This window comes from Hypanus sabinus, chromosome 9, assembly GCF_030144855.1.
Source record: "Hypanus sabinus isolate sHypSab1 chromosome 9, sHypSab1.hap1, whole genome shotgun sequence".
Classification (NCBI taxonomy): Eukaryota; Metazoa; Chordata; class Chondrichthyes; order Myliobatiformes; family Dasyatidae; genus Hypanus; species Hypanus sabinus.
In genome coordinates this window covers 125,192,642-125,220,263 of record NC_082714.1, presented here as the reverse complement: position 1 = coordinate 125,220,263, position 27,622 = coordinate 125,192,642, and the positions used below count along the sequence as shown (strand labels likewise).

The 27,622-nt window shown below is 38.4% G+C and overlaps 1 protein-coding gene across 1 annotated transcript in view; it reads right to left on the bottom strand.

Moving 5' to 3' along the window:
* Window positions 1-2,363: 2,363 nt before the first annotated feature.
* The window catches only part of LOC132400118 (cadherin-like protein 26), a 45,975-nt gene continuing 20,716 nt past the window's right edge, over window positions 2,364-27,622 (bottom strand). Inside the window, exons 10-15 of the mRNA XM_059981192.1 lie at window positions 20,372-20,487; window positions 19,587-19,685; window positions 15,554-15,634; window positions 12,342-12,425; window positions 9,901-9,990; window positions 2,364-3,851 (exon numbers count right to left, since the gene is read on the bottom strand). Of these exons, the coding sequence (XP_059837175.1) occupies window positions 3,645-3,851; window positions 9,901-9,990; window positions 12,342-12,425; window positions 15,554-15,634; window positions 19,587-19,685; window positions 20,372-20,487 (677 nt within the window). The 3' untranslated portion in view covers window positions 2,364-3,644. The remainder of the gene's footprint in view (window positions 3,852-9,900; window positions 9,991-12,341; window positions 12,426-15,553; window positions 15,635-19,586; window positions 19,686-20,371; window positions 20,488-27,622) is intronic.

The window sequence follows — 27,622 nt, the reverse complement described above, 5'->3', positions numbered from 1 at the left end:
TTACATAGCGGATAACTGGAACATGTATACTGAGCGACTTGAGCAATATTTTAAAATAAGTGGAATAGCCAGTGAGAAATAAGTACCAGTTTTGCTGAATGATTTGGGTAGAAAAACATACAGTTTGCTTAGAAGTTTGACTGCTCCAACCAAACCAGCAGAAATTAGCTTTTCTGATATCATAAAGGTAATGCAGAAACATTTAGAACCAAGACCATTGTTGATTGCAGAACACTTTAGGTTTCATAAGTGAAATCAAAAGAAAGGGAAGTCCATTCAACCTGGTTGAATTGAATAATAGTCTGATCATTATCAGTTCAGTAATGCACTAAGAGGTTGCTTAGTTTGTGGAATTTTACAAGAAATCATTCAAAAACAGCTCCAAATTGAAGCACAACTTACATTTTAAAGAGCAGTTAAAATACCCGTACCAATGGAAACAACAGACAAAGATGCACACACAAAATGCTGGTGGAACACAGCAGGCCAGGCAGCATCTATAAGGAGAAGCACTGTCGACGTTTCGGGCCGAGACCCTTCGTCAGGACTAACTGAAAGGAAAAATAGTAAGAGATTTGAAAGTAGTGGGGGGAGGGGGAAATGAGAAATTATAGGAGAAGACCAGAGGGGGTGGGATGAAGCTAAGAGCTGGAAAGGTGATTGGTAAAACTGATACCAAGCTGGAGAAGGGAAAGGATCATGAGACAGAAGGCCTCGGGAGAAAGAAAGGAGGGGTGCCGGGGGGGGGGGGGGGGGGGGGGAAGCACCAGAGGGAGATGGAACTGTGGTGTAAACAGCAATGGAATTGAGTGTGAACAAAATTGCAGTATCTAGCTGGATACATGCTTGACCAAACAAATTATGTTATCATTGTGGCAGGGGCTCCCATACACCAGACCAATGCAGGTTTGAAGGTGAAACTTGCAGAAAATGCAAGAAACTAGGACACATACAAAGAGCATGTTGGGCAGACAAAAATAAATGGACTACACAGAGAAGAGAAAAAGCTAAAAGATTCATAACAGTGAAGTACAATGACTAACAAGCCACATTGCATTTTTATGTGGTAAGAACAGGAGAACCAGTGTTGTGGTGTCATCAGCGGTTGAGACAATCACAACTTGATTGAACATCCATCTACCATTTGCATGCCACATCCCCAGCAATAAAGTCAACTGAGAGCAAATCAAGAAAAGTACTGAATGAGGCCACAGCAGTGTTCAAGCATGGCATTGGAAAACTCAAACATATTAAGGGTAAAACAGTGTTTAATGAAATGCCACACCTAAGTTTTACAAAGCCCATCCAGTTCCTTATACTATCCATGATAAAGTAGCTGGTGAGCTGGATCACTTGGAGGCTGAAATAAGTTCTTCCAGGGCTGAGAGGCTCAGTGGCCAAAAAGAATGAGTCTGTCAGAATCTGTAGCACCAGTAAGGTCACCATCAACTAAATTCTGAGAGTAGATCAATACCCCCTGCCCAGGTTAAAGGATATTTTTACAAACCTTTCTAAAGGAAAACACTTCTGCAAAGTGGATTTAGCTGAAGCCACAGATGAAGATGGAAGAAGAGTCTAAATTGTTTTTCCCTATAAGCAAAGGGCTTTATTACTATAAATGAGCTTATGTTTGGAGTAGGGTCTGCACCTGCACTCAGGCACAATGCAGTCAGGCACTCAATGTTGCCTAGATGACATCATTGTTATTGGAAAGGATGACAAAGAACATTTTAAAAATCTCTAGACAGTGTTAAAAAGATTAGAAGTTTATGGGCTTACAGCTCAAGGCAACAAGTGTGAATTCTTTAAACCAGTGAATTAGTTTTATGGTTTGGAGTTATTAAACATAAATCAAATCAACTTAATTGAGCGTCAACAAATGTGTCGTGTTAAGTAAAACTAACCAGTAAGTCCTGAGAACTTACCTCCTTCAAATTCTCATGCATCTCACTCAAAGTCCCAGCTTTTGTTAACTGAAACTCACTTAACATGTCAGGACTTGTCAACAATATAGTGCCTGTGTCAACAAAAACAACTTCAATGATGTAGTGTTGGTGTTACTACTTCAGTTGGCAAGTAAGTCAGATAGAGTCACCAATTATGTATCCTTTATTGAAGACAAACAACTTCCAACTATCAGCTGGTCCACCAATATAACAAACCACAAAAGGCACAGATTTTAAATGTACATGGTCTTCAAATGTACCACAGTAGAATATGAGTGTGAGTGTGTTGGTGGGACGTGCAGTACTAGTGTGGACAGCAATATCTGTTGCAGGTGAACTGCTGACGTAGACTTTTAAGGAAAAAATGTTTATTACTGCTATTCTGTACTTGGTAGATAGGCAGAAAAAATTGGGATATTTAAACATACAGTATTTCATATTGAACTATATTTCATATAAACCCTTTTTTAACAAAAATATAAAGTGTTTAAAGTTGCATACTTAAAGATCAAAACCAGCTTCACCAATTCTCAAGATAATTCATACTCCAAAAGAATTGCTGTCTAAAACAATTCAATGTACATTTTTCAAATCCCTGTAAAAAAAATACACAATATTTACACAGCCCACTATTCCAAGACCCCAGTATAACAGTTAAGTAAAGCTAATGCAGAAAAACATAGAATTCCAAATGGTGAACCTGTCATCTTACATTCAAATATAGATTAAAAATTCTGCTGGCGGGATAACATTGAGCCAAGACTTGCAACTACAATAATGACCTTAATCTACTTCACTTGAAGTTTGTCAAGCAAAATTGAAATGTCAGGAGTATCCCCTCACCAAGCAGGATTTTGACAGTAACAGTGTCCTTTTCCTGGTTAATGCAGGAGAAAAGGGCAAGGAAATGAAGTGTTTCAGGGTGCTTTTTTACCCCTGTGAAGTTTTTGCAATGAAGAGGCATGTAGAGAGTGGCAACTACTCTGGACTTGTCTAATTAATAAGTATTGCAGTTAAGTCAGGAATGATGATGTCCTACTATTTTGTTAATGTAGTGCCAAATGATAATTGAATCCTATGTTTCAACACTGAAAATACCTGAGAAAAGGAATATTAATATAATAGAATATTCCTTTTATGTAGAAAAATGTAATACTCCTCTTGCTATATGAAATATTTACAGCCTTTTCAAACAGTTAAAATAGCTTTGCAAAGAAAATGCAAGAGCGAGCTGAACACATTTTCAATCCTTAATTGGCAATGAGTCAGAACTGTAAAAACCGCATGAAACGTTGTCAAAACTTGTCCCCAGTTTTTGCATAAACTACAATTTATGGAATTTAATTTCCAGTATAATTCTCCTCACTTGTTTGGTCTATTGCAGAAATTTCCAAAACGCTGGTTATTTTTCTAAGATTTGAATTTGCTTTTTTAATCTCATGATCAGCCAGTCGTGATAATCTAGGAAACACCGCAGAAATTCAAATGTCTGAATGTTCCACAGTATTGCATAGGGTTGCCTTAGAAGTCACAATGAAGTCATTTTGGTTCAATGTGCAAGCTTGTTATAACATGCAACAACTGAACCAGAACCATTGAGAAATATAATTTTTATCACTATGCAAATGTCATAAACTGAAGTTATTCAATTTAGTTAGGAATTGGCTAAATAAAAGGCATTGATAGCCCAGCTTTGATCTATATCTGTTGACTTAAATGTGGATTCTTATCTTGACATATTTTTGCCAGTGTTTTAAACTTTGGTTCCAAATCATTCAAGAAGCTTAAGCTTATGTTATCTTCAATCCGGCTGATGGAATCAAGAGTTAGCATACTTGCTTCTTCTCCTTCATAGCTATATACACAAGGCTTATAGACAGCCTCTGCTAGTTCTGCATCCAGTTCCTAGAAACACAAGTCGAAGTAATAAAAATCAAACTAGATATCACTTTGTTTATGATTTTCTATTAAAATGTATCTTAAATCAGTATCTGTTCTAAAAATTAAAATCTGAGTTATTATGAACCATGAACTCATTCATCACAAGCCATACATTTAAGCTAATAATTTGAAAAACTGAAACACTTGTTTTTGTATTTCCAGGGTTGGTTGTGCATGGAAATTGGTTTTCTTCATTTTTTCTCTATAGCCTGGACATTATGGAGACCAACCTCTCCTCCATATCTAACAGGTCAATGTTAGTAAGGCTACAGTCAAATAAAAGTTTTACAATGAGCCAATTTTGCAGACCTAGTAAATATAACATTTTCATACTACATATCTCATGGGGAAAAGAGCTTCTTTCTTGAGCAGTGGAAGATTGGCTGAAAACCAGGAAAGATGACACGGTCTAGTATTTGTTCTCTGATAATGAAAAAGGTGAGCTAAGTTATGCCTGTTTGGAATCTTCACTGCTAAAAACTAAATTGGTAAGATTAACCAAGAAACTAGAGTTGGTTGCAGTTAAGCACAATCAGGGTGAGGAAGAAATTAAAGGCTGTAAGTACATTCAGTAAATGCAAGGTCACCATGGAAAGTGGGCACAGAGGCAGATATTCCTACCAAATGGTGAAGATGGTGGGTCTGGTTGTGATCAGTTGTCATGGGATGGATTTGCATTACAACAGGTAAAACTTGGAGGTGAAAGGCCCAAGATTTTCTGTAGCAAAGGGTGGGTGCAAAATTTAAAGGAGACTCACTTATAGACACTTCCATATTACCAGCTCTCTATGTTGAACTTATTCTGTGCATTTTAGTTTGTTGTGAAATGGACGTTGAGTGTCATGAAGACATGTTTCTGCACAAATATCCTACTTTTCTTGGAAGTGATGTCAACTTTGTGTTTTACTGTTTCTATCAAGGCACCAACCTGCATAAAGTAACTTAAATCTGACACCAATCTGACATTACAGACGAGCTATGCAGATCCTATAGGCATTTGGAAATTATATTGCAAAAAAATTATCCTCTAGGCAAGTGATTTTCTAAACCAGTAGTATAGTATATTTTCTGTTTCTCATCATCTCTTAAATCAAGAATCCTCCATTATTTACCATATTCATTTTTTTAAGCTTGCTATAATATTCTCTTAAATAATGGTCATTTCTGATAAATGATAAACATATATTCTAAGGTATTATTAAGATAACTCTTGAATTATTGTCTGCTAGTTTATTAGGTGCAATTTACCTACCTGGAGAAAAATTTGCTGGAGCCCAGGTTCAGATATATATGTATTATCGTTAGCAACGAATAAAGGGACAAAAGACAGGAGGGTGGCTAATAGTTAGCCTTTATTTATGAAGGGTTGCAAAGAAATGCTTGATAACTATAGACCAATCAGCCTAACATCTGTGGTAGATAAGTCACTACAGGGGATTCTGGGTGTGCAGGATATATTGGCATTTGCACAGTTTTGTGCATGTGAGATCATTTCTCACAAATTTGATTGAAGTAACCACGAAATTCAATGACAGCAGAGTAGTAGACATAAGTAGTAGACATAAAGTATTTGATAAGTTTCTCAAAGGCCAGCTTCTATGGAAAGTTAGGTCACATGTGATCTAGGAAGAGCAAGCTAGCTGGATACGCAATGGTAGGAAGCAGGAAGTAGGAATGGTGGACTGTTTCTCAGACCTCCTGTCTCTATGACTAGTGGTGTTTCTCAATGGTCAGAGCTAGGCCCTTTGCTGTTTGCCATCTATTTGAATGACTTGGGTGAGAAAGTACAAGGCATGGTTAGTAAGTTTATAGATGACACTGAAATAGGTGGTGTCAGGATTTAGAAGGTTCTTCATCAGCTGAGTAAGTGTGAAAGAAGAATGGAAAACTGAGTTTAATTTCAATAAATTATTAATTTCAATAATGGTATTAGGGAAGATAAATGAGGGTAAGACTTTCACAGTGAATGGTATGGCCAATGGAGTTTTGTAGAACAGAGGAACCTAAAAGTACATGTATATGATTCCCTGAAGGTGGTGACAGGGTGGTCTTCATCAGTAAGTCACTGGGTATAGAAATTGAGATGTTATGTTGCAGGTGTTATGCTACATTTGGAATATTTTGCTCAGTTTCCATTACCCTAATATAATAAAGATGCCAATAAGCTCGAAAAGTTTCAGACGAGATTTATGAGGATGGTGCTAGGACTTGATGAATCTTCTTATGCAGGGAGTTTAAACAGGTTGCAACTTTTTACATTGTGGTGTAAGAGAAAGAAGGTTGATCGTATAGAGGTGTTTAAATCATGAGGGGCATAGATAAGGTCGATGCACATATACTGTAATTTTATTTTCCCTAGAAAGCCGGAATTAGGAACCAGAGCATATAGTTTGAAGTTGAGAGGGAAGTGATTTAATGGGAAACTGAAGAACAATTATTTCACCCAGAGAATAGTCAGTACAGGTCCATAATCCTTGGGGCTAGTTGCATTTTGGAATTCTGAATTTTTTGGATATCAGAATCCCTCCTTGTTGTTTCTGGGACCCCCCACGGGTACCAAAAACCATGTATGCTCAAGTCCTTTGTTTAATCTGTCTCAATGCGGGTGGACTTTAGGACCCGGTGGAGCTCCAGACCTATGCACATCCTCCCGAATATATTAAATCATCGCTAGATTACATATAACACCTAATACAATGTAAATGCTATGTAAATAGTTGTTATACTGTATTGTTTAGGGAATAATGACAAGAAAAATATTTTATTTATAACAAAAATATTCAATAAAACATAAAAATATATAGCTTTAGAACCGAATCAAACACATAGTAAATGACTTATTGGAATAAATGTAGAACGTCACTGTCAATATGAAACTTCAATAAATTGTCTTTCTGTTTCTTTAAATCATATACAGTGATAGATCTGACTCCATATTCTTCAGTAAGATGCCGCACAGACACACCATGAGCAAGCTTCTGCAATAACTCCACTTTCTGCGTTATTGATAATGATAGATGCTTCCTTCTCTTTCTCTCATTGTTACCCATAGGGGTATCTGCAGCTCTTTTTGACATTTTCACAGTGAAATTAAACACAAATTCAACAGTGAACACAAAATATCAGTGAACAGCAAATGTACGTGTAACCAGTACGAGCGCTGAGCCACAACTGACATCTGGCGGCCTCTGCTAGTGCTGTCACGTCACACCTGATTGACGTCAACTGTGGCTAAAAAAACTTTGGTTTTCGAGCTTTTTGGATTTCAGAATTTCGGATGAGGGATTGTGGACCTGTATATGGAATGCACTGGCACAGGAAATGGTTCAGGCAGACGCATAAACACCCTGATTTAACCCTAACCCAATCACGGGGCATTGTGATGCTTTCCATTATTCTAAACATTTAAAACTGATAAACATGAGAAATTCTTCAGGTGCTGGAAATCCAAAGCAACACACACACAATGCTGGAGGAACTCATCAGGTCTGACAACATCTATAGAAATGAATGAACAGTCGGCGTTTTGGCCCAAGACCCTTCTTCTGGGTTTAAAACTGAGACTGGTAGATATTGTGTACAAGATGTCAATGACATAATGCACATGCTTTAATTTAAATCTCATTATCAATTCCAAAGCAATATCAATCTCTTATTCTATAAGTGGATTTCAATGCAAGTTCAACTTCTTGCTGGTGATGATGGAAGTATGATTATAACCAGACACGTAACTGATGTCAGATAACATCAGATTCACAAATGATTTGACAAAGCTTATAGAATTGCTAAGGCATTTTTCCAACCGGACACTGTTTCACCTTGAAGATCATCTTGCATGAGCTAGCCTTGGTAAAACCTCTTTCATGTGCAACTTTCACATGGAAGATAGATTCAGCTGGATTGAATTTCCATGCTTGTCACCAGTTACAGTTCCAAAGAAATTCAGTTTGATACAGACTGCTTCAAGCCAGAGAACTTAGGATGGATTTTGAGCTATTATACTTATTCGTAAAATAAACTATAGTAATAATGGCTAGTACAGCATGCGTCCTCACTGTTCCCATGACTTGAATTCAATCACAACCTTCGCTGCTGTCTGGATAGAGTTGCCACGGATTTCCTTCAAATGCACTTGTTCCTCTCACATACCAGAAACATTTTATTAGTTTCATTATCTGCTGAGAAGAATCCTTTAGGTGTAGTTAAGAGGTGAATAATCAACATTGGAATTGATGGGTGTGAGTGAGAATGAGTCACTAGTGAAAAGGGAATTAGAAAAGAGATGAATGGAGCTAATGAGGTTTCCTCTGCGGGGAGCTTCCAGGGACTGGATGGTGGCCACTAGAGTAATATGTTAGCACATTTGTTAGTGGGACAACCTCACTGGTCTAAAGAGGGGCCTAGGTTTAAGTCTGACTCTGCGGTGTGCTATTTCTTCTATGGCCAGATGGGTTTTCTCCCGTATCTGTCAGGTTAATTGTAATTTTCCCCTTCCCATGGAGCTGATGTTGGAGAATGAATTGCAGGGCAACAGTCAGATAAGGAGAGAGCAAAAATGATTGATGGGAATGATCCCTAGTGAGCCAGATTGGATCCAATAGGTTGAATTGATGAGAATAAATAATTTCCTTTCATTAAATCTATATGATTATTGTCCATTCACCATATTAAAAAGAAACTTATAAAACATTCCCAGGATGTGGCTTTCTTTACCAATACATCAAAGATGTCTTAATTCTTCAAAGTATGGGGTTTCCCTTCTTCCACCATCGATGTTACCCCCACCCGCATCCCCTCCATTTCCCAAACACCCATACTCATCCCATCTTCCTGCCACCTGAACAGTGATAGAGTTCCTCTTGTACTTACCTACTTTCCCATGAGTCTCCACACCCATCATCCTCTGCAACTTCTGCCATCTCCAAAGGGATCCTATCACCAAACATGTCTTTACCTTATCCCCGCCCCCATCGTCCACTTTCTGCAGGGATTGATTCCTTCGTGATTCCCTTGTCCATTTGTCCTTCCTTACTAATCTTCCCCATTCTCCATTTTCTGCAGGGATTGATTCCTCCATGATTTCCTTGTCCACTTGTCCTTCCTTACTAATCTTCCCCATCCTCCATTTTCTGCAGGGATTGATTCCTCCATGATTCTCTTGTTCACTTGTCCTTCCCCATCTTATCCCTTCAAGCAGACTAAGTGCTACCTGCCCATTCAAGGCCCCAAACAGTCCTTTCAGATGAGGCAGCATTTCACCTGTGACTCTGCTGGCATGGCCTATTGTGGCCAGTCTTCCTGATGCAGCCTCCTCTACGCTGGTGAGACCTGACGTAAATTGCGGGACTAATTCGCTGAGCACCTTCACTCCATCCGCCAAAAGCAGAACTTCTTGGTGGCCAAACATTTTAATTCTGATTCCCATTCCCATTCGACATGCTGCTAGGTCCGTGGCTTCCTCTTGTGTCAAAATGAGGCTATCCTCGGGATAGAGGAGCAACACCTTATAGTTCATTTGGAAAGCCTCCAACTTGAAGGCATGAATATTATTTTTTTCCATCTGTTCAAAAAACTCCCTCCCCCTCCCCTCATCTTCTATTCTCCACTCTAGCTTCTTACCTCTTTTCACCTCCCTATCACCTCCCCCTGAGTCCCCTCCTTCTTCCCTTTCTCCTCTCGTCCTCTCTCCTCTCCTTCCTCTCCTGCTCTTTACCTTTCCTACCAACTGGTTTCACTTATTTCCTACCAGCTGTACTCCTTCCCCGCCCTGTATCTTTGAATTCTGGCGTCTTCCCATTTCCTTTACAGTTCTGAAGAAGAGTATTGGCCTGAAAAGCTGGACCTGCTGAGTTTCTCCAGCATTTTGTATGTGTTGCTTTGGATTTCCAGCATCTGCAGAATTTCTTGAGCTTATAAAATGTTATTTGTATTTTAGTTTCCTGTACCACTTTGAACATTCTAGAACAGAAAGGAATGTTTTGGATAATGGCATAATGATAAGATTTATTCTTACCATCTTTTCCTTGGTACCCCAATCTTGTGCCCTGTAAAAGAGTGAAGAATTCCTTGTGCTGAATATTGAACTTGCATGCGATGAATGGTCCTACCAAGAAAAATAATCATTTTATTTAATTGTCCAAGAAACCAAAGACATTTATTATGAATGCACTATTACTTCATCCAATGAGTGACAAAATAATTCATGCCTACACTTGTAGTTAGGTTCCTTTGGTGTCTCACCTTCCTACAACAATATGTTATCCTACAGGAAGCCCAGCCTTTCTCCCTACCACCTTTACACTCCTTTCCAGCAATAAATCTGAGGCCCTCTGACTGTGACTCACACCAACTTCATCTACTTCGATTGTTTTTTTCCAGCTATTCCAAAATTCACTAAGATTCATTCTACCTCTTGCCCAGTTCCATCTGACCCCTACTTTATTTTGTGTTTCTCTTGCCTCACTTTGTTTTATATCAGACCTATTTGGTTTCTAGATTCCATTCATACTACACTGTTGTGGCGACTCATTTCCTGGCACATCCGAACCGGCTCACAATTAGCCAGCTTCCCGGCTAAGGGAGATAGCCTACGGGGGTTTGCGAGCACAGAGCTTTGGAGCCTCTGCGCCACGGGGGCAGGTTGAGGGAGGCTTTAAAGTGAGGCTGGGGATTTCGAATAAAGTTTTTTTTCTTCGACTGCAGTTACCGACTCCGTGTCATAATTTTAGCGCTGCATGTAGCACACCGCTACACTGTTACATTTTCAGTTTTCCTCCTGGATACCCCACTGGCTTCATGGAAGTGGTCTAGCTTCAGTCAAAAAGCCTGTGGCAATAGTTGCTCTTTTGACCATTATGGCATTATATTTTGCATGTCTTTCTTCTGTTCTCCCTTGTACATCAGTTGTATTATTTGCAGACCTGGGGCCCTTTGAGCTGAACTGACCTTAATAATGATGGCTCCTATCTACATGCAGTTACTTAGGGTAAATGCATGAGACTGAAAGAGTGGAGTACTTGCCCTTGTGGTTTGAGCAGTGAGGCGTAGGGGTTCTTAGAAGATAAATTTGCCTTAGATTGTTTGCTACTGAAGCCCAGTCTAGACCACCGTGACAGTCCTAGATTTTATTTATTTAGAGATAAAGCATGTTAACAGGCTCTTCTGACCCAGCAAACCCACACTGCCAAATTGCACCCATGTGACCAATTAACTTACTAACCCGTACGTCTTTGGAATACAGGAGGAAACTGGAGCACCTGGAGGAAACCCACATGTCATGGGGAAAACATACAGTACAAACTCCTTACAGACAACGGCTGAATTAAACCCATGGTGCGGGTGCTATAATAGCATTATTCTAGCCACCACACTACTGAGCTTCCCTAAGAGGCAAAGCATGACTAAACCCTCACCTCCTGCCTGACCTGGTGAATATTTATAAATGTCGCACGTTCAGAGTAATTATGATTGCTACAAATAATTGAAGAAACATAATGTTGTAAACAGATTAAAAGACATTAACAATATCAATACAAATTGGGTAAATTACTTTTTACTTTTCTCCTCCGAGTCTCTGGTCTGGGTACCCCCACTGAAATACCTGGAGTTTTCATTCCCATGTTGGAAATTTTTCAACTCTTCAGTCCAATTTTTCCCAATTTTCAACATGGAGACTAATGATGAAATGAGATGGTGGATGGGCCAGTGGTTTTGTGGAACCATGGAAAATCATTACTTGGAAATCACTTGGTTGTCCATGGTTCCCTCAAAATTGCTGGCCCATGAAATGAACTTCTGCAGAGGGAATTATGGTTTGTAAGCCCTGAAAATGTATGGAATTCCTGTGTATTCTCACTGTAACTTGAAAAGGAACTTGGTGTTCAATGATATGAACATGAATACACTTGCTATCTAACTTTCTAACTTGGCATTTTTGGGATGGTATTCCCTGTAATTGCTAAAGGAAGATATGGTGGGGGGGGGGGGGGGTTCCCTGTATCATGATTTCTCGTACCTTGAGTTTTGAAAGGGCTCAGCAAAACAATGGCAAAAGGAGACTTGGTTAGAGCAAATGTAGCTTCCTCATAACCAGTTGCAGTAATCACCCATGACTGCACCAGGGTTTAAACAAAGTCCATTAGTGGGCTTAGTAGGAACTCAGCATTTCATTCCCTGATCATAGCACTCTTCATTAGGCAGCACCCTTAGTATGCTCAATATATATTTTCAAGGTTCTAATGCCTAACCTATGAGTAATATTGATTTCATATCCTGGGCACTAATTCATCTGACCCAGTGTCAAGTATTAAGGCATATAACTATATTCATGCTGATGAGAGAGAATGCACAGTTAGGCAGAGAGCAAAACTTCTATTCTCCACAACTTGCAGCCTATGTGCAATATATTAATATTTGTTTAACAAAGGATCGAACATCAGAGTTAATTGTTCTTACCATACTGTGCCTCTTAGCCAAACCAAACGTGCTAAATCTTTGTGACATGTTATTCATTCTTAATTTGCCATCTCCATAAATATGCTACAATTAAAGGAAAGATGAATAATTTAAAGTGAGTTAAAGTAATCAAATTAAATAAAATTTTAAAATTATTAATACTTTATAATACTTTAGCTTGTTTCTTACTAAAGTAAACAACGGTTATTTAGATCTCTTATGGAGACTACGCCATAAACCGAGAATACGGTTATACAAGTTGTATTTTAAGTTGTGCTTACCAATAGGGCTACTTACCTGTACACCTTCATCAGCAACTTCAGGCTAACTCAAAAATACCTTCCTTGTCTACAATTTTGAACTGCTACTCTACCAGGAAAGTTTTGATGAGTATGACCAGCAGTTGCTTGGGTTGGAAGTCCACCAGACCTCAAGGGAAAAGAAACATCTCCTTAGGCCCTGAGACTAGAAAATCTGCTACTTAACAGGTTGCTAGGATGAGTACAGGCGGACCAGCAACACTTCTGTAATCATGACGACTCTTCATCTGCAACCCAAACACCTATGGCCCACCCTAAATGTAAGCCAAGAATAGAGGCAAATGTCCTGGATGAGGAGGTAATCAGCACTATGAGAAAAGAACATGTTGAAGAATTCCTCAACTATGGCTCTGCTCTTCATTCCATACTACAACAAACTACTCAGTGCAGGCACCCTACCACCCAAAACACCAAAAAAAAGAAGAAAAAAATGCCTGTGAAGGACATTAAGCCCTTGGACTCTTTGTCTAAAATGCCCAAATTTGACAGAGAAGCGCAGAACTGCCATAATCATAACCAACTTCAAATAAAGAGATGTCCAAAATGCAGGAACCACAGTTGACCTGGAGTAAAATCCATTCAAAACGTAAAAAAACCCAGAATTTACCTCATTAAATCACCTTGATATGATAAAAGTCAAAATGTGACTCAGAGTGTTATTCCCTTGACAGGACAGTGGAATAATTCACTGACATTGGAATGAGAAGGAAACATGCTACAGACTTGTAGCGCTGACCAGCTAAAGATGTTGTAACCAAGCAGGAAGGAGCAATTACGACACGAAAATTACCAAAGGTGTAAGTGTGTAATGAGGATACAGTGCTGTAGGCAACCTTTAATATTTTGCAAGATTGAACACCTACAAACACAGGAAAAGACTACTTTGAGTAATTGCCAGGCGGAGATGTGTTTGAAATTATCTTCAAATAAAGCTGAGTCTTAGGCCTGAAGAGTTAACTCTTGTGATTTTCAGAGCTGCTGCCTGAGTATCAAGGCAATTTTAGGAAACCAGTATCTGAGCATTGAGGACATTACTAGGTTTCAATTATAGTTAATCACTCAACAGCTACTGGTCTCCGGCATAAAGGTCTCCAAAATTCATGGCCCTCTGCAGAACAAAATTCATCGTAATCTCACACACAAGTGGGAGTCCCTTTATCCCATGGATACATTGTTTTTACTTAGATGTCCTTCACTTTAAAAAAATATTATCATAGCACTCTTGAGGAAATCTGCAGATGTTGGAAATTTCTCCTATCATTTCACATTTCCCCCTCCTACTTTCAAATCTCTTACTATCTTTCCTTTCAGTTAGTCCTGACGAAGGGTCTCGGCCCGAAACGTCGACAGTGCTTCTTCCTATAGATGTTGCCTGGCCTGTTGCGTTCCACCAGCATCTTGTGTGTCTCACAGCACTCTACTAGCTTTCTCACAATCTTACGCTTTAATAAGATCTATTGGTGTATTTATGAACTGTAGATGGAATAGACTTAATCATTAGACATCCTGGGGATTCAACCCATAAACATATTGTATAAGTAAATTGGAATAAGGTGTGCAAAATTCTTTGCCATACTACAGATATAATCTTCACCTATAACACAGATGAACCAAGACTGCTCTCCTTTTTCTCCTCTCTCTGCTCTCCTACTTCCCTCTCTTCCTCTCTCTGTCCTCAGCCTCCCTCCTTCTTCTCTCATCAATAACCGCCCCCCCCCCCCGTCTCCTCCTCCTTTCATCATTTACATTCAAATGCAGAACATTCAAGATGGGAATGTTTACAGAACATTGAAGATTCATGCTGAAAGTTTGCTGCCAATATTTTCTCAAGTTTCCATGACAGCTGGTACCAAGTTTTGTTTATTTGTCAAAGGAATTTGTTTGTATTTCCAAAATGTCAAGGAGCTAGTGACTGGTCTGAACACGCTCCCCTGAAGTGATGAATCTACATTTGAAAGAAATCATGAGTTTTATTAAACTTTAAGATCTCCAAAGAAAACCTTCTTGAATAAGTGAACTGCAGTCTTTAAGGATTAGTAAATCTTCTGAGACTTTACATTTATTTTCAACTTTTACTATATTTCCAGCACAGAATCTTTCAATTGCAATGGTTAGGAACAAAGGAAACTATGTATCAATTAAAATGTATTTGGAAGCACTGGGAGCCCTTTAATAATGAAGAACTCTGGGTTTGAAAGGGAGCCCTCTGTGCTCCATAAACACAGCAAGCATCCTGGGAAACTGAGGTCAGAGCAAGCCCATGCACCCTTATGTTTTCTACTGAAAGAAAAGTAGTGCAAGTACCTTTCCTTGGAGCATCATAATTTCACAAAATCTTTGCTATTAAGAAATGGAGACCATTAAGCTTGCCAATATGTGCCATCTCTATGTAAGATTAATCCAGATAGAACTCTTTCCCAGTGCTGCAATTTTTTTCCTTTCAAATACTTAGCCAGTTCCTTTTGGAATTACTATAATTGAATCAACCTCTACCGCTTCCCTTGGTACATTCCAGACACAAATCTCTTATTTCAAAGAAGTGCTTCCCTGATGCAACAATTGGTTGCTTGGCTAATCAACTTTATTCAATGTCACTAGACTCCTGTGTAATAGGAACAGGCTGTCTCTCTGTCTCCACTTGACTTCTTTCCTGAGGTGTTGTGCTCTGAAATGATCATGGTACAATAGCTGAACCAATATTTTATAATGATCAGAAGGCCAGCACCACACACCTGGGTCTTTAAAGAACCAATCACAGAATGAAGCTAAAGAACAATTTTAATTGTATTTTGCTCTGTCAATTTAATTTGAGACCTTCAATTATGTGTTTTCTGTCATTCTACCAAAATTAAATGAAAATATTATAAAGCAGTGATGAGTATTTGCTCTTACCGAATTGCTTCTAGGAGACAATGCTCTTGAATCATGGACACTCATTTGTCTTATTGTCCCTTTGACATTGGATCTCAACCCCTAATGTGAAAAGAAATCATGTTCTGTTATTAAATTGAAAGCAGTCTATTGGTTTGGAAAAAAATTGTTTAGAAGTAGGAGAATGAGAAGTAATCATGGGTGTATAATCACATTTTGTCACAGAATTTCTAATGAAGCCACAAAGAAGATGGAAAGGTATTGTATATTGATGATATTAAATTAGCAGCCCACCCACTGGGAAAAAAACCGTGCAAGTGGATTTCAATATGTGTAAGTGAGATGCTCTCCAATTTAGATCTGGTAAAAATATATGAGAATATTTTCAATTTGATAAGAAGCGGGGAATTGGAGAAGAGCAGAGAAATTTAGAAGTCCAAGAATAAAAAACACTAAAAATTAGAGGCAACTATAAATTGGTTGAAAAGATTAATGAAAATATTGGGTCTTACCTGAAGACAGAATATTAAAGTAGAAATTATATTACAGATCCACAATGCCTTTGTGAAACCTAGCTAATCATATATTACTGATAATAAAAAAATTAAATTACTGTATTCATTTCTGTGAACTATCAAATTAGGGACACTCGGCACTTTAGCGGTGCTATATTAGTGGATGTCTTGGATTATTGAATGTTATTCTATTAATACTCCAACACATTTTAATTCACTTTTTGAAAAAAAATGTTACAAGAGTAGAAAAAAACAATTTTTAACTGAGCTGAGTAAGTTTCAAAGGAGCACCGGAATCAGCACCTGTTGAACCATGTACAAACCTGTCAGATAGTGGATTACCACAATTTTGATGTATTGCTTACTATAATATTTGATTTGCGTTACAACAAAATCAATTATTGTTGATTAAGAGAAATTCATTTCAATTTCTGCCATGAATTTACATAGGGAACAATTACCTCAAGCTACATAAGTTGAGACAATGATGGACATTGAGGAATTGGGACAAATAATTTGGGACGTCCCTTGGGCTACTGTATATACGAATTACCAAAGATGAGAGATTAACGATCCAAAAGCACATTTAAGAGGCTAAGTTTCCAAGGCCTGTCCAAGTGAGAACTCAAACCTTATGGGTAGCTAAGAAAGAAATTACAGAGATATTTACATCATCTTACATGGGGTGGAGGGGGCATGGTAGTGTGGTGGTTAGCACATTGCTTTATAATACCAGCTACCTGGGTTCAATTCCTGCTGCTCTTTGTAAGGAGTTTGTATGTTCTCCCTGTGACCATGTGGATTTCCTCCAGGTGCTCCGGTTTACTCCCACATTCCAAAGATGTAACAGTTAGTGGGCTAATCGGTCATTGTAAACTGTCCCGTGATTAGGTTTAGGGTTAATTCAGGGGTTGCTTGGCAGCACGACTCAAAAGGCCAAAAGGGCTACTGTGTGCTGTATCTTAATAAATAGATAAATAAAATCTTCAACCATGAGTAAAGTTCTCATGGTAAACCAGAAGATGGATAATGTTATACTGTTACCATATTTATGAAAGGGTAGCTAAAACAAACCAGGAAACTGGAGATTAGTGAGCTTGACAGTGGCAGTAGATAAGTTACTGGAGGTGATTCTGAGAGACACACCGAGCAGCATTTGGATAGACAAGGACCAACTAGGATTTGTTAGAAAGGCTTTGTGAATGGGAAATTGTGTCTCAGAAGTCTTAGTGTTTTTTTTTAAAGAGGTAACCAAGAGGACTGACGAGGGAAGCATGGTGGACATTTTTTATAACAAAGCATTTGATAAGATCACATATAAAAAGCTTATCTGGAAGGTTAGGTTACATGGGATCCAAGGAAAGCTAGCTAAGTAGAAAAATAATTGGCCTAATGGTAGGAAACAGAGGGTGAGAGTAGAAGATTTTTTTTTGTACTGGAAACTAGTAACAGCTATTACCATCAACCATCAGGCTCTCAAATCAATGGAGATAACTTCACTCAACTTCACTTGTCACATCATTGAAATGTTCCCACATCCTATGGATGCACTTTCAAAGACTCTTCATCTCATCTTCTTGATATTTATTGCTTATTTATCTATTTATTTATTTATTTATTTATCTATCTATCTATCTATCTATCTAGCTATCTATTTATTTATTTATTTATTCATTTATTTATTCATTCATCCATTCATTCATTCATTTGAATTCATTTTTGTATTTGCACAGTTTGTTGTCTTTAGTGCACTGGTTGAATGCCCATGTTGGTGTGGCCTTTTATTGATTCTGTTATGGTTATTATTCTATTAAGGATTTATTGAGTATGTTCACAAGAATATGACTATAATATAATCATATATAATAATATACAAGAATATAATAATAAGGTTTGTATATGGTAACATATCTGTACTTTGATAATAAATTTACTTTGAACTTTGACTAGTGATACACCACAGTGATTGATGTTAGGCCTATTGTTGTTTATGGTGAGGCAGAGAAATATCTCTACCAAAGAACATGCAAGCCACTCCTTCCCTCCGCTAGCATTCAGGGCAAGATAGAGCACATGCTTAGCCCCCTGATCAGGGTCACATGAAGCAAGTAGTGGATGCTTGTGTGAGCAGCTGGTCCATATCACAAGTTCTGGTTACGCAATCATTGACACCAGGCAGAAAATCTCTGAAGAGTATTGATATTGGTTGGGATCACCCTTCTTGTAAAGACTCTGCCCAGAAGAATGTAATGGTAAATCACCTCTGTAGAAAAAATTGTGAAGAGCAATCATGGTCATGGACAGAGAAAAGAATAAGAACAGTGTGAAGGGGGTCTTCCTCCAGGCAAGGATCAAATTAGAGACAGATGGAAGACCATGAACACACATGTCAAACGGCACAGAATAATAATGATGATGATGTGTTTGAATGAGAATCTGCAAGACATGATTCATAAGTTTGCAGACACTAAAATAATTGGTATCATAGACAGTGAGAAAGGTTATCGGAATTTAAAAGGGGATCTTGATTAGCAAGGTACAGTTAGTGAGGTCAGAAACGTTAAAAGGCATTCAACCCAAAGAAGTGCAAGGTGTTGTATTTTGTAAAGTCAGACCAGGATAGGACTTCCACAGTGCATGGTAGACAGAGGACCTAGGACACGACTACAATCGATTATAGTTAATTGGGTTATCTGTTATTCAAGATAGCCAATTATTTGATACAATTATTAAAGACAAAAACTAAATGAGAAAATAGCCAGAAGTCCCTTTGTTTCTTTGGGATACTATGTCACTTAATTGGGACTGAAGACTATTGCTGAGCAATTTCTAACTATTGTCGGGTGCAAGAACTTTAGATATTACACTATTAGGTATCACACCAGGTTTAGAGTGATCAGTTTTTAAGTAGCATCAGTTGCATGTGTATGTGTTCAAAAAGCAATGATTTTTGTCACTGATAGTTGGCAAAAAAATAAGCCATTATCTATATGAAGTTTGTACATTCCCCTTGTGACCGAATGTGTTTCCTCCAAAGACATGCAGTTAGGGTTATGAGTTGTGCATACTATACTGGCACTTGTGTGTCCCCAGCACAATCCCTAGACTGTGTTGATTGTTGATCCAGAACAACACATTTCACTATATTTTTCAATGTACATGTGACAAATAAAGCTAATCTTTAATCATTACCTGAGAAGAAGTAATCAATACCAAGGCACAGCAATCAGGAACTATGATGGCCCCACCAAATAATGAGCTATTATTTTTATATATTTTATATTTCTTGCTGCCTTTATTTATTTGAATATGACAATGCTGAAGGAAATCAAAACCTTTGTTTATATTTACAAGGTCTAAACTCACTGCTGTTTACAAAAGAACTCATCTTAATAATGTACAGAATGTTCATGCACTTGAACTTAACTGTTTCCTGCAAAGACATGAACATTGTCAAGTGATATTTTAAATTAAAACTAAATGCATCTAAAATAGCTATCATCACACCTTTAAGTGAAATTAAAAAGCCAATTACTTACTCCAACACATCTTTGACTGCCATAATTGATTGTATTTCTTTCAGCACTCAGCCCAACTTCATTGGAAACTACTTGTGATGAAAGAAAACGTGCTGGCTTCTGTTGTGAAAAAGGAATCATGTCTTTTAAATAATTTCATAAATTCAGTACATGGTGAAAGTGGGTAAGATGTAATTAACATTAAAGCAGTAAATGAATCTTAACTGATATAGTTTGACCAGAATGTTGCATGAACAGATGTGCTATACATAGAATATTTAACACATTCAAGTGATGCTCAAAGGCTTGTATTCTCGATTTGTGTTATCAATTAATGAACTGTAATGAGTTATATGGAAAGGTGGAACTGGTTAGGACTGTATTCTTTATAACATAAAAGACTGAGAGGAGATTTGATAGAGGTATTCAAAATTATGAGGGGTATAGATAAGGTAAATGTAAGCAGGCTTTTTCCACTGAAGTTGGGTGGACTTATAAGAACTCAAATAGGATACTTACCTTCTCCAGTGAGACATGGAATATAAGAGCAGTGAGTTCTAGAACAAGTATATAAAGCATTAGATAATGATGGAAATGTGATTATTACAGAGTGATACCCCTGGTCTGAAGAGCCTCTTTCTGGCCACATGATTTAATGGACTCTACAAGTAATATAAAAATTAAGCATGCGTCTTAATGACTTGCACTGATTACCTATGTTTACTCAGAAGAATGGACAATAAATTAACTAATGTTATCATAAAATTGCAATGCACAGAGGTTTAAAACAGATTTCATTTACTCACCTGATTATCTACAAGAACTCCTTCATCATTGTATTTAATCAAGGTCCACACAGGTTCATGATAAGGTTTCAAAAATGCCTTTTTAAATGTGCAAAACAGGAGTAAACATAATCCCACTGCAATATTTTAAAAGAAAAGAATGCACAGTTTAATCAGTTAATGTTCATTTGGGCACCAACTTCGTCACTAGTCTTAATCCTCGCACATCTTCCAATCTAGTGTAATGCATTTAATGTAGCATTCACAATGTTTTCTCCTCTGCATGGAAGAAACAAAATGCAAATTGAGTAATCACCTTACAGAATGCCTGCTGGAGCATCCCTGAGCTTTAATTGCCTACCACATCAGTTCTTCATCGGACTCCTCTGAACTCCCTGAAGCTTAATAAACTTGTCTTTCCTTTCCACTTCTAACTTTGATCTTTGACCTGATGCATTTGCTTTGCTTCTCTGCTTCAGATGCAGACCGACTTGCTTTATTTGATATATCTTTGATTATTTTAGCTTGTTTTAGATATCCAACATCTGCAGGTTTTTTTATGATTTTCATTAAGAAGTTACATTTACTTACATTCTTTATTCTTTCCATCTCCCAATGGGTAAAAGGTACAAAAACATGGAAGTATACACCACCAGGTACAAGGACAGCTTCTATCCCACATTATAAGCATGTTTCTCTAGTACGATAAGATTTAATCTTGTCTTCATAATCCACCTCATCATGGCCTTGCATCTTATTGTCAATCTTCACTGCACTTTCATTGTAACTGTAACACTTTATTTTGCATTCTGTTATTTATATCCCTTTGTACTGCCTCAATGTACAGATGTGGTGAAATAGTCTGAATGGATGGGGGTGTAATACAATTTTTCCCCAGTATCTTAGTACACGTGGCAATACTGAAACAACTTACAACTTTAAATATCTATTGCACGGAGTACATAAAAGTTTCCTGGTAGAAGGAAGGACACACATGAGGAATATAAGCAAGCCAGAAATGAACTAAAGAAGGGAATTAGGAAAGACAGGAGGGGCTCTGAAAAATCTTTGGCAATTAGGACCAAGGTGAATCCCAGGGCATTCCATGCATACAGCAAAAGCAAGAGGATAACTAGGGAGAGTGTGAGACCACTCAAAGATAAAGGGAATAACATTTGCTTGAATACAGAGAACTTAATGAGTATTCCATATCACCAAGGAAAGGGATAAGGAGATTCAGAACTGGTGTGTGCATAAAAGACAGAGGGTAGTGGTTATGATGGCTTGTGGCCTAGTGGATAAGGCATCAGACTAGGAATCTGAAGGTCACTGGTTTGAGCCTCAGCTAAGGCAGCGTGTTGTGTCCTTAAGCAAGGCACTTAACAACACATTGCTCTGCAACGACATCAGTGCCAACCTACTTGGGTCCTAGTGCCCTTCCCTTGGACAACATCGGTGGCGTGGAGAGGGGAAGGCTTGCAGCTTGGGCATCTGCCGGTCTCCCATACAACCCTGCCCAGGCCTGTGCCCTGGAAACCTTCCAAGGCACAAATCCATGGTCTCACCAAGACTAACAGATGCCTAAGTGGTTGAACGTACTTATTTGAGTTGGAGGTCTGTAATTAGTGGAGTTTTACAGGGATCTGTGCTGGGACCTCTGCTGTTTGTAATGTATATAAATAACCTGGATGAAAAGGTAGATGGGTGGGTTAGTAAATTTGTAGATGACACCAAGATTGGTGGAGTTTTGGATAGTGTAGATGACTGGCAAAGGATACAGCACAACATAGATCAGTTGCAAATGGGATGAGAAATGGCAGTTGGAGTTTAACCGAGATAAATGTGAGTGTTGCACCCCGGTAGGGCAAGTTCAAGGAGACAATACATTGTTAACAACAAGATCCTTAACAGTTTTACTGAGCAGAGAGATCTTGGGATTGAAATTCATAGCTGCTTGAAAGTGGCTACACGGGTTGATAAGGTGATTAGAAGGCTTATTGAATATTTGCTCTTATTAGTTGAGGCATTAAGTTGAAAAGTCAGGAGGTTATGCAGCAAGTATATAAAATGCTGGTTGGGCCAAATCTGGAGTATTGTGTACAGTTCTAGTTGCCCCACAGTTGAAAGGCTATTGAAGCTTTGGAGAGGGTGCAGAAGAGGTTTACCAGGATGTTGCCTAGTTCAGAGGGATGTGCTATCACAACAGATTGGACAAACTTGTGCTGTTCTCTCTGGCCCATCAGAATCGGAGAAGAGATCTGATAGAGGTTTATAAGATTATGAGAGGCAAACAATAATTGAAGATGAGAGGTGGCAAGTTCAAGGTGGATTGGAGAGGTAACTTTTTTACTCAGAGAGTGGTGGATGCCTGGAATGCACTGCCTGGTGAAGTTATGGATGCAAATACATTAGAGGCTTTTTAAGAGACGTTTGGAAAGTCACATGTATTTAAGGAAGATGGAGGGATATGGATATGGTATAGGTAGGAGGGATTAGTGTTGGGTGTTTTTGATTTGGCTTTCAGCTGGTTCAGCACAACATTGTGGGCCTGAATGGCCTGATCCTGTGCTGTACCTGTTAACGTTCTATGTTCTATATTTAACAATTAAATAACAGTAGCATGATAAAGCACATTCAAATATTTTAAGGTGTAAACTACAACAAAGAACTTTGTTCCGTAATCAAATGGAATGTATTGTAACAGTAACAGTACGTTAAAACAATCAACACACACAAAATGCTGTTGGAATGCAACAGACCAGGCAGCATCTATAGGAAGAAGTACAGTCAACGTTTCGGGACTTGACGAAGGGTCTCGGCCCAAAACAGCGACTGTACTTCTTCCTATAGCTGCTGCCTGGTCTATTGTATTCCACCAACATTTTGTATGTTTTGCTTGAATTTCCAGCATCTGCAGATTTCCTTGTGTTTGCAATGTTAAAACAATCAGTATTTTTTTGAATATGGGGAATGGAAATTCAGCTTGTAAAAGGCCCCTAATGGCAGTTGTATACAGGCCTCCAAACAGCAACCAGGATGTGGATTACAAATGACTGCAGGAGATGGAAGAGGCATGTCAAAAGCACAGTGTCATGATAATCGTTGGAGATTTTAACATGAAAGTGGATTGGGAAAACCAAGCTAGTACTGCACCTCAAGAGAGAGAATTTGTAAAATGTCTCAGGGATGACTTTTCAGATCAGTTTGTTGTTGAACCTACTAGGGGATCGTCTGTGCTGGAATGGGTGTTTGTGCAATGATCCGGAGGTAATAAGAGAGCTTAGGGTTAAGGAACCCTTAGGAAACAGTGATCACAATATGATTGAGTTCACTTTGAAATTTGAGAAGGAGAAACTGAATGCCAATGTGTCAGTATTTCAGTGGAATAAAAGGAAATTACAATGGCATGAGAGGGGAACTGGTCGAAGTTGACTGGAAAGAGACACTGGCAGGAAGGACAGCAGAGCAGCAATGGCTGGAATTTCGGCAAAAAATGAGGGAAGTGCAAGACAAACATATTCAAAATAAGAAGAAATTTTTGAATGGAAGAAGGACACTACTGTGGCTGACAAGTGAAGTCAAAGCCAAAGTAAAAGCAAAAGAGAGGGCATACAAGAAAGCCAAAGCTGGTTGGAAGATAGAGGATTTGGAAGCTAATAAAAACTTGCAGAAGGAAATTAAAAAGGTCATTAGGAAGGAAAAGATGAATTATGAAAGGAAGCGAGCAACTAATATCAAAAAAGATGCTCAAAGTTTTTTTAAGTATATAAAGGGTAAAAGGGAGTTGAGGGTAGATATAGGACCAATAGAAAATGACACTGGAGATATTGTAATGAGAGATGCAGAGATGGTAGAGGAACTGAATGCATATTTTGCATCAGTCATCACAGTGGAAGACATCTGCTGTATACCGGACATTCAAGAGTGTCAGGGAGGTGAAGTTTGTGCAGTGAAAATTACGACTAAGAAAATGTTCGGGAAGCTTAATGGTCTGAGGGTGGATAAATCTCCAGGACCTGATGGAATGCACCTTCGGGTTCTGAAGGAAGTAGCTAGAGAGATTGTGGAGGCATTAACGATGATCTTTCAAGAATCAGTAGATTCTGGCACTGAACTGGATGACTGGGAAGTTGCAAATGTTGCTCCACTATTTAGGAAGGATGGGAGGCAGCAGAAAGGAAATGATAAACCTGTTAGCCTGACATTAGTGGTTGGGAAGTTGTATGCAGTTTTGGGCTCCTTATTTTAGAATGGATATACTGACATTAGAGAGGATTTAAAGAAGATTCATGAGAATTATTCCAGGAATGAAAAAGTTACCATATGGGGAACGTCTAGCAGCTCTTGGGCTGTATTCCTTGCAGTTCAGGAGAATGAGGGGGGATCTCACAGAAACATTCCGAATGTTAAAAGGCCTGAACAGATTAGATATGGCAAAGTTTTTTCCCATGGTAGGGGAGTCCGGGACAAGAGGGTCCAACTTCAGGATTGAAAGACGTCCATTTAGAACAAAGATGCAGAGAAATTACTTCAGTCAGAGAGGGGTAAATCTGTGGAACTTGTTGCCATGAGCAGCTGTGGAGGCCAAGTCATTGGGTGCAGTTAAAGCAGAGATAGATAGGTTCTTGATTAGCCAGGGCATCAAAGAGTATGGGGAGAAAGCAGGGGAGTGGGGATGACTGGAAGAATTGGATCAGCCCATGACTGAATGGCGGAACAGACTCAGTGGGCCGAATGGCCTACTTTTGCTCCTATATCTTGTAATCTTTTGGTCAATTGGCTGTTTACTTCCTGTAGTACATTGTTGGAATACACACTTCCTTGTTTATTAGATGGATATAGTTTACCTCAAGAACAAAAGATCTGAATTGAACTTTTTTTATTGTTGATGTACCTAACTTTTTAAGTGCTTAAAATATGTAATGTAAAACATACAGCTTCATTGAGCATTTTCAGAGACGATATTTTGTTCAGATCTAAGGCAGTATTTGCACTCATTCCAACTTATGGTAAATAGAAGCATAAATCCAAAATTTATGATCTTACTTTTCATAAGAATGAAGTTCAGTAAAACTCCCTATTCTGTTTGACAGCATAAATCAAGGTAAATTCCATGCATTGTGAAAACCTGCTAGTAAAGCTATTAATTTAAATATTTGAAGTGTTGAAAGTCTTCCCTTAGGCAGAAATTTCTGCATTTCATTTGAGTGTGAATACGGCTCTCCTTTAAAAAAACTAGCATAGTTTCCAGCAAAGCTTACCTCAGAAAAGATATTGCTTTGCTCAACAGGCTAGACACTAAACCCTCACTACCCATCTTCCCAAAATCTCACCAGACCTTGACTCCCATCCACATATTTTTTTTTACTTTCCATTATTACTGAGGAATTGCTGCATTGGCAGATAGGATTTTAAACCTGCTCCCCTATTGCTCTCTCAGATGGAAATTCATGGCACTATGTCTTTCCTGGTGTCCTGGACAATATTCATCCATCAAGCAACGTGCCAAACACAGATTTCTTGATCATTTTACTCTTGCTGTTTATAGGGCCTCAGTGCTAGTAAATGCCTTGCTGTATTTCTGGCATTAATGACAGCTATTTAGGAACTTCCGTGGCCAGAAAGTATATTGATGTGACCTGTAAGTGCTCCTTATCTCAATTTTTTATTTAGGTGAAGAGTTGCCATGTCTCCATTAATGTCAAGATCATCTGGCCTTGCCCTATCAGAAGTGATTACTCTTCCCCACCTTCACTGTAAGCTAAAACTAACTTGTTTTTCACTCTCGTATTTCTGCCAGATGACCTTTGACGTGAAGCATTAATTCCATTTCTCTTCTGACCTGCTGTGTGTTTTTAGCTGGAGGTTTAATTGCATAAACAGGTTGTATCATAGTTTTATTTAACAAACTTTCTCACAACATGCAAACCAGGAACAAATGGTATTTGCTGTTGGCTAGCGTTAGTTCTAATTCCACTGAAGCAGAAGTTCCTCTGAAGGGAGATGCCATCATAATGCTCAATGGTTTTGCCTTGAGTGGGGCAAATACTCTTTTCCTTGCAAAATGCGATGCAGATTTCTTCCTCGACAGTAAAAGCTTGGCACTTCCTGTCCCCATCATTTACCAGGGTATGTCAATATACCAATAGCCAATGATCCAATGTCTATGGAAATTCAGCTATTTGTCCCACAAACATTCAATAACCGAGCTTACGTTGCCTTTATGGCAGTTATTTAGTTTATAATATTTTCGCTTAGTAATTCATTTGTTAGTATTTTCTAGTTAGAATTAGAAGTGTTTAAAGTATATTCATTGCGTGTAAAATATATCAGCATGTGATGATGTCACATCCGGTTTCGCCGTGTCTTGTGGGAAAATACCGGTTTGAGATCGATGCAAGGGCGGGGGCTCGCACGAGGCAGACCCGAGCAGAAGTTGTTTTGCAAGCATTAGAAATCACAGTGAGAGCAATGCTGTAAGTTAATAGATAATCAATACGTTGAACTAAGATGTTAACGCCGATCCTGTTAAAAGTAACGACGGTCGATAATGTTTATGTTTTCGTTAGTTAAAGAGTTGCGGATAGTTTGCATTGAAGTGTATTTAAAGTAGCCAATGGCGTAGGTAAACTCTCCCTGTATACTGCACCTTAATGTAATGTAGTTATAGTTACTTCTAGAAGTATTTACAATGGAAATGTGATATCAAGAAAGGAACAAATACTGTATCAATCTTGTATTGTTTTGTCAACAGTTTTCACCATATGTTAATGTGAAGAGTGAACAGTAAATGGTTAATCTTACTGCGACCTTGTTTCATTGACTGTGGTTTATCTCGGCGTTTAATTCGGTGTTTCAGTTACACCCGAGCGAGAACGCTACAGAGCTTTACAACCAATTTATTCATAAATAATTCTAATCCAATTTCCTCACCAAACAACTTAAGATGCTGAGAATCTAAAACAAAACCAGAAAATGCTGAAAATATTTAGTCTTGAAGATACTCTATTCCTATTTCTGATGGGATCTCCATTTGTCTCTTTTATGATGCTAATCCTCAATGGCTTCTGTTTCTCTTCTTTATCTTGAAAATTTATTGAGCAAACCTCACTTCAACAGCCACAGTACTTTTGTCAGAAAATATCTTCAGCTACAGTACCAACACTACCTGTGTTAGCTGGACAAACTTGGTTTTCACCTTTCACTGACATCCACTTTGCTTTCTCCAATTCCCTACAAGCTAACAGTTGCTAGTATTCTCACTTTTCTAGT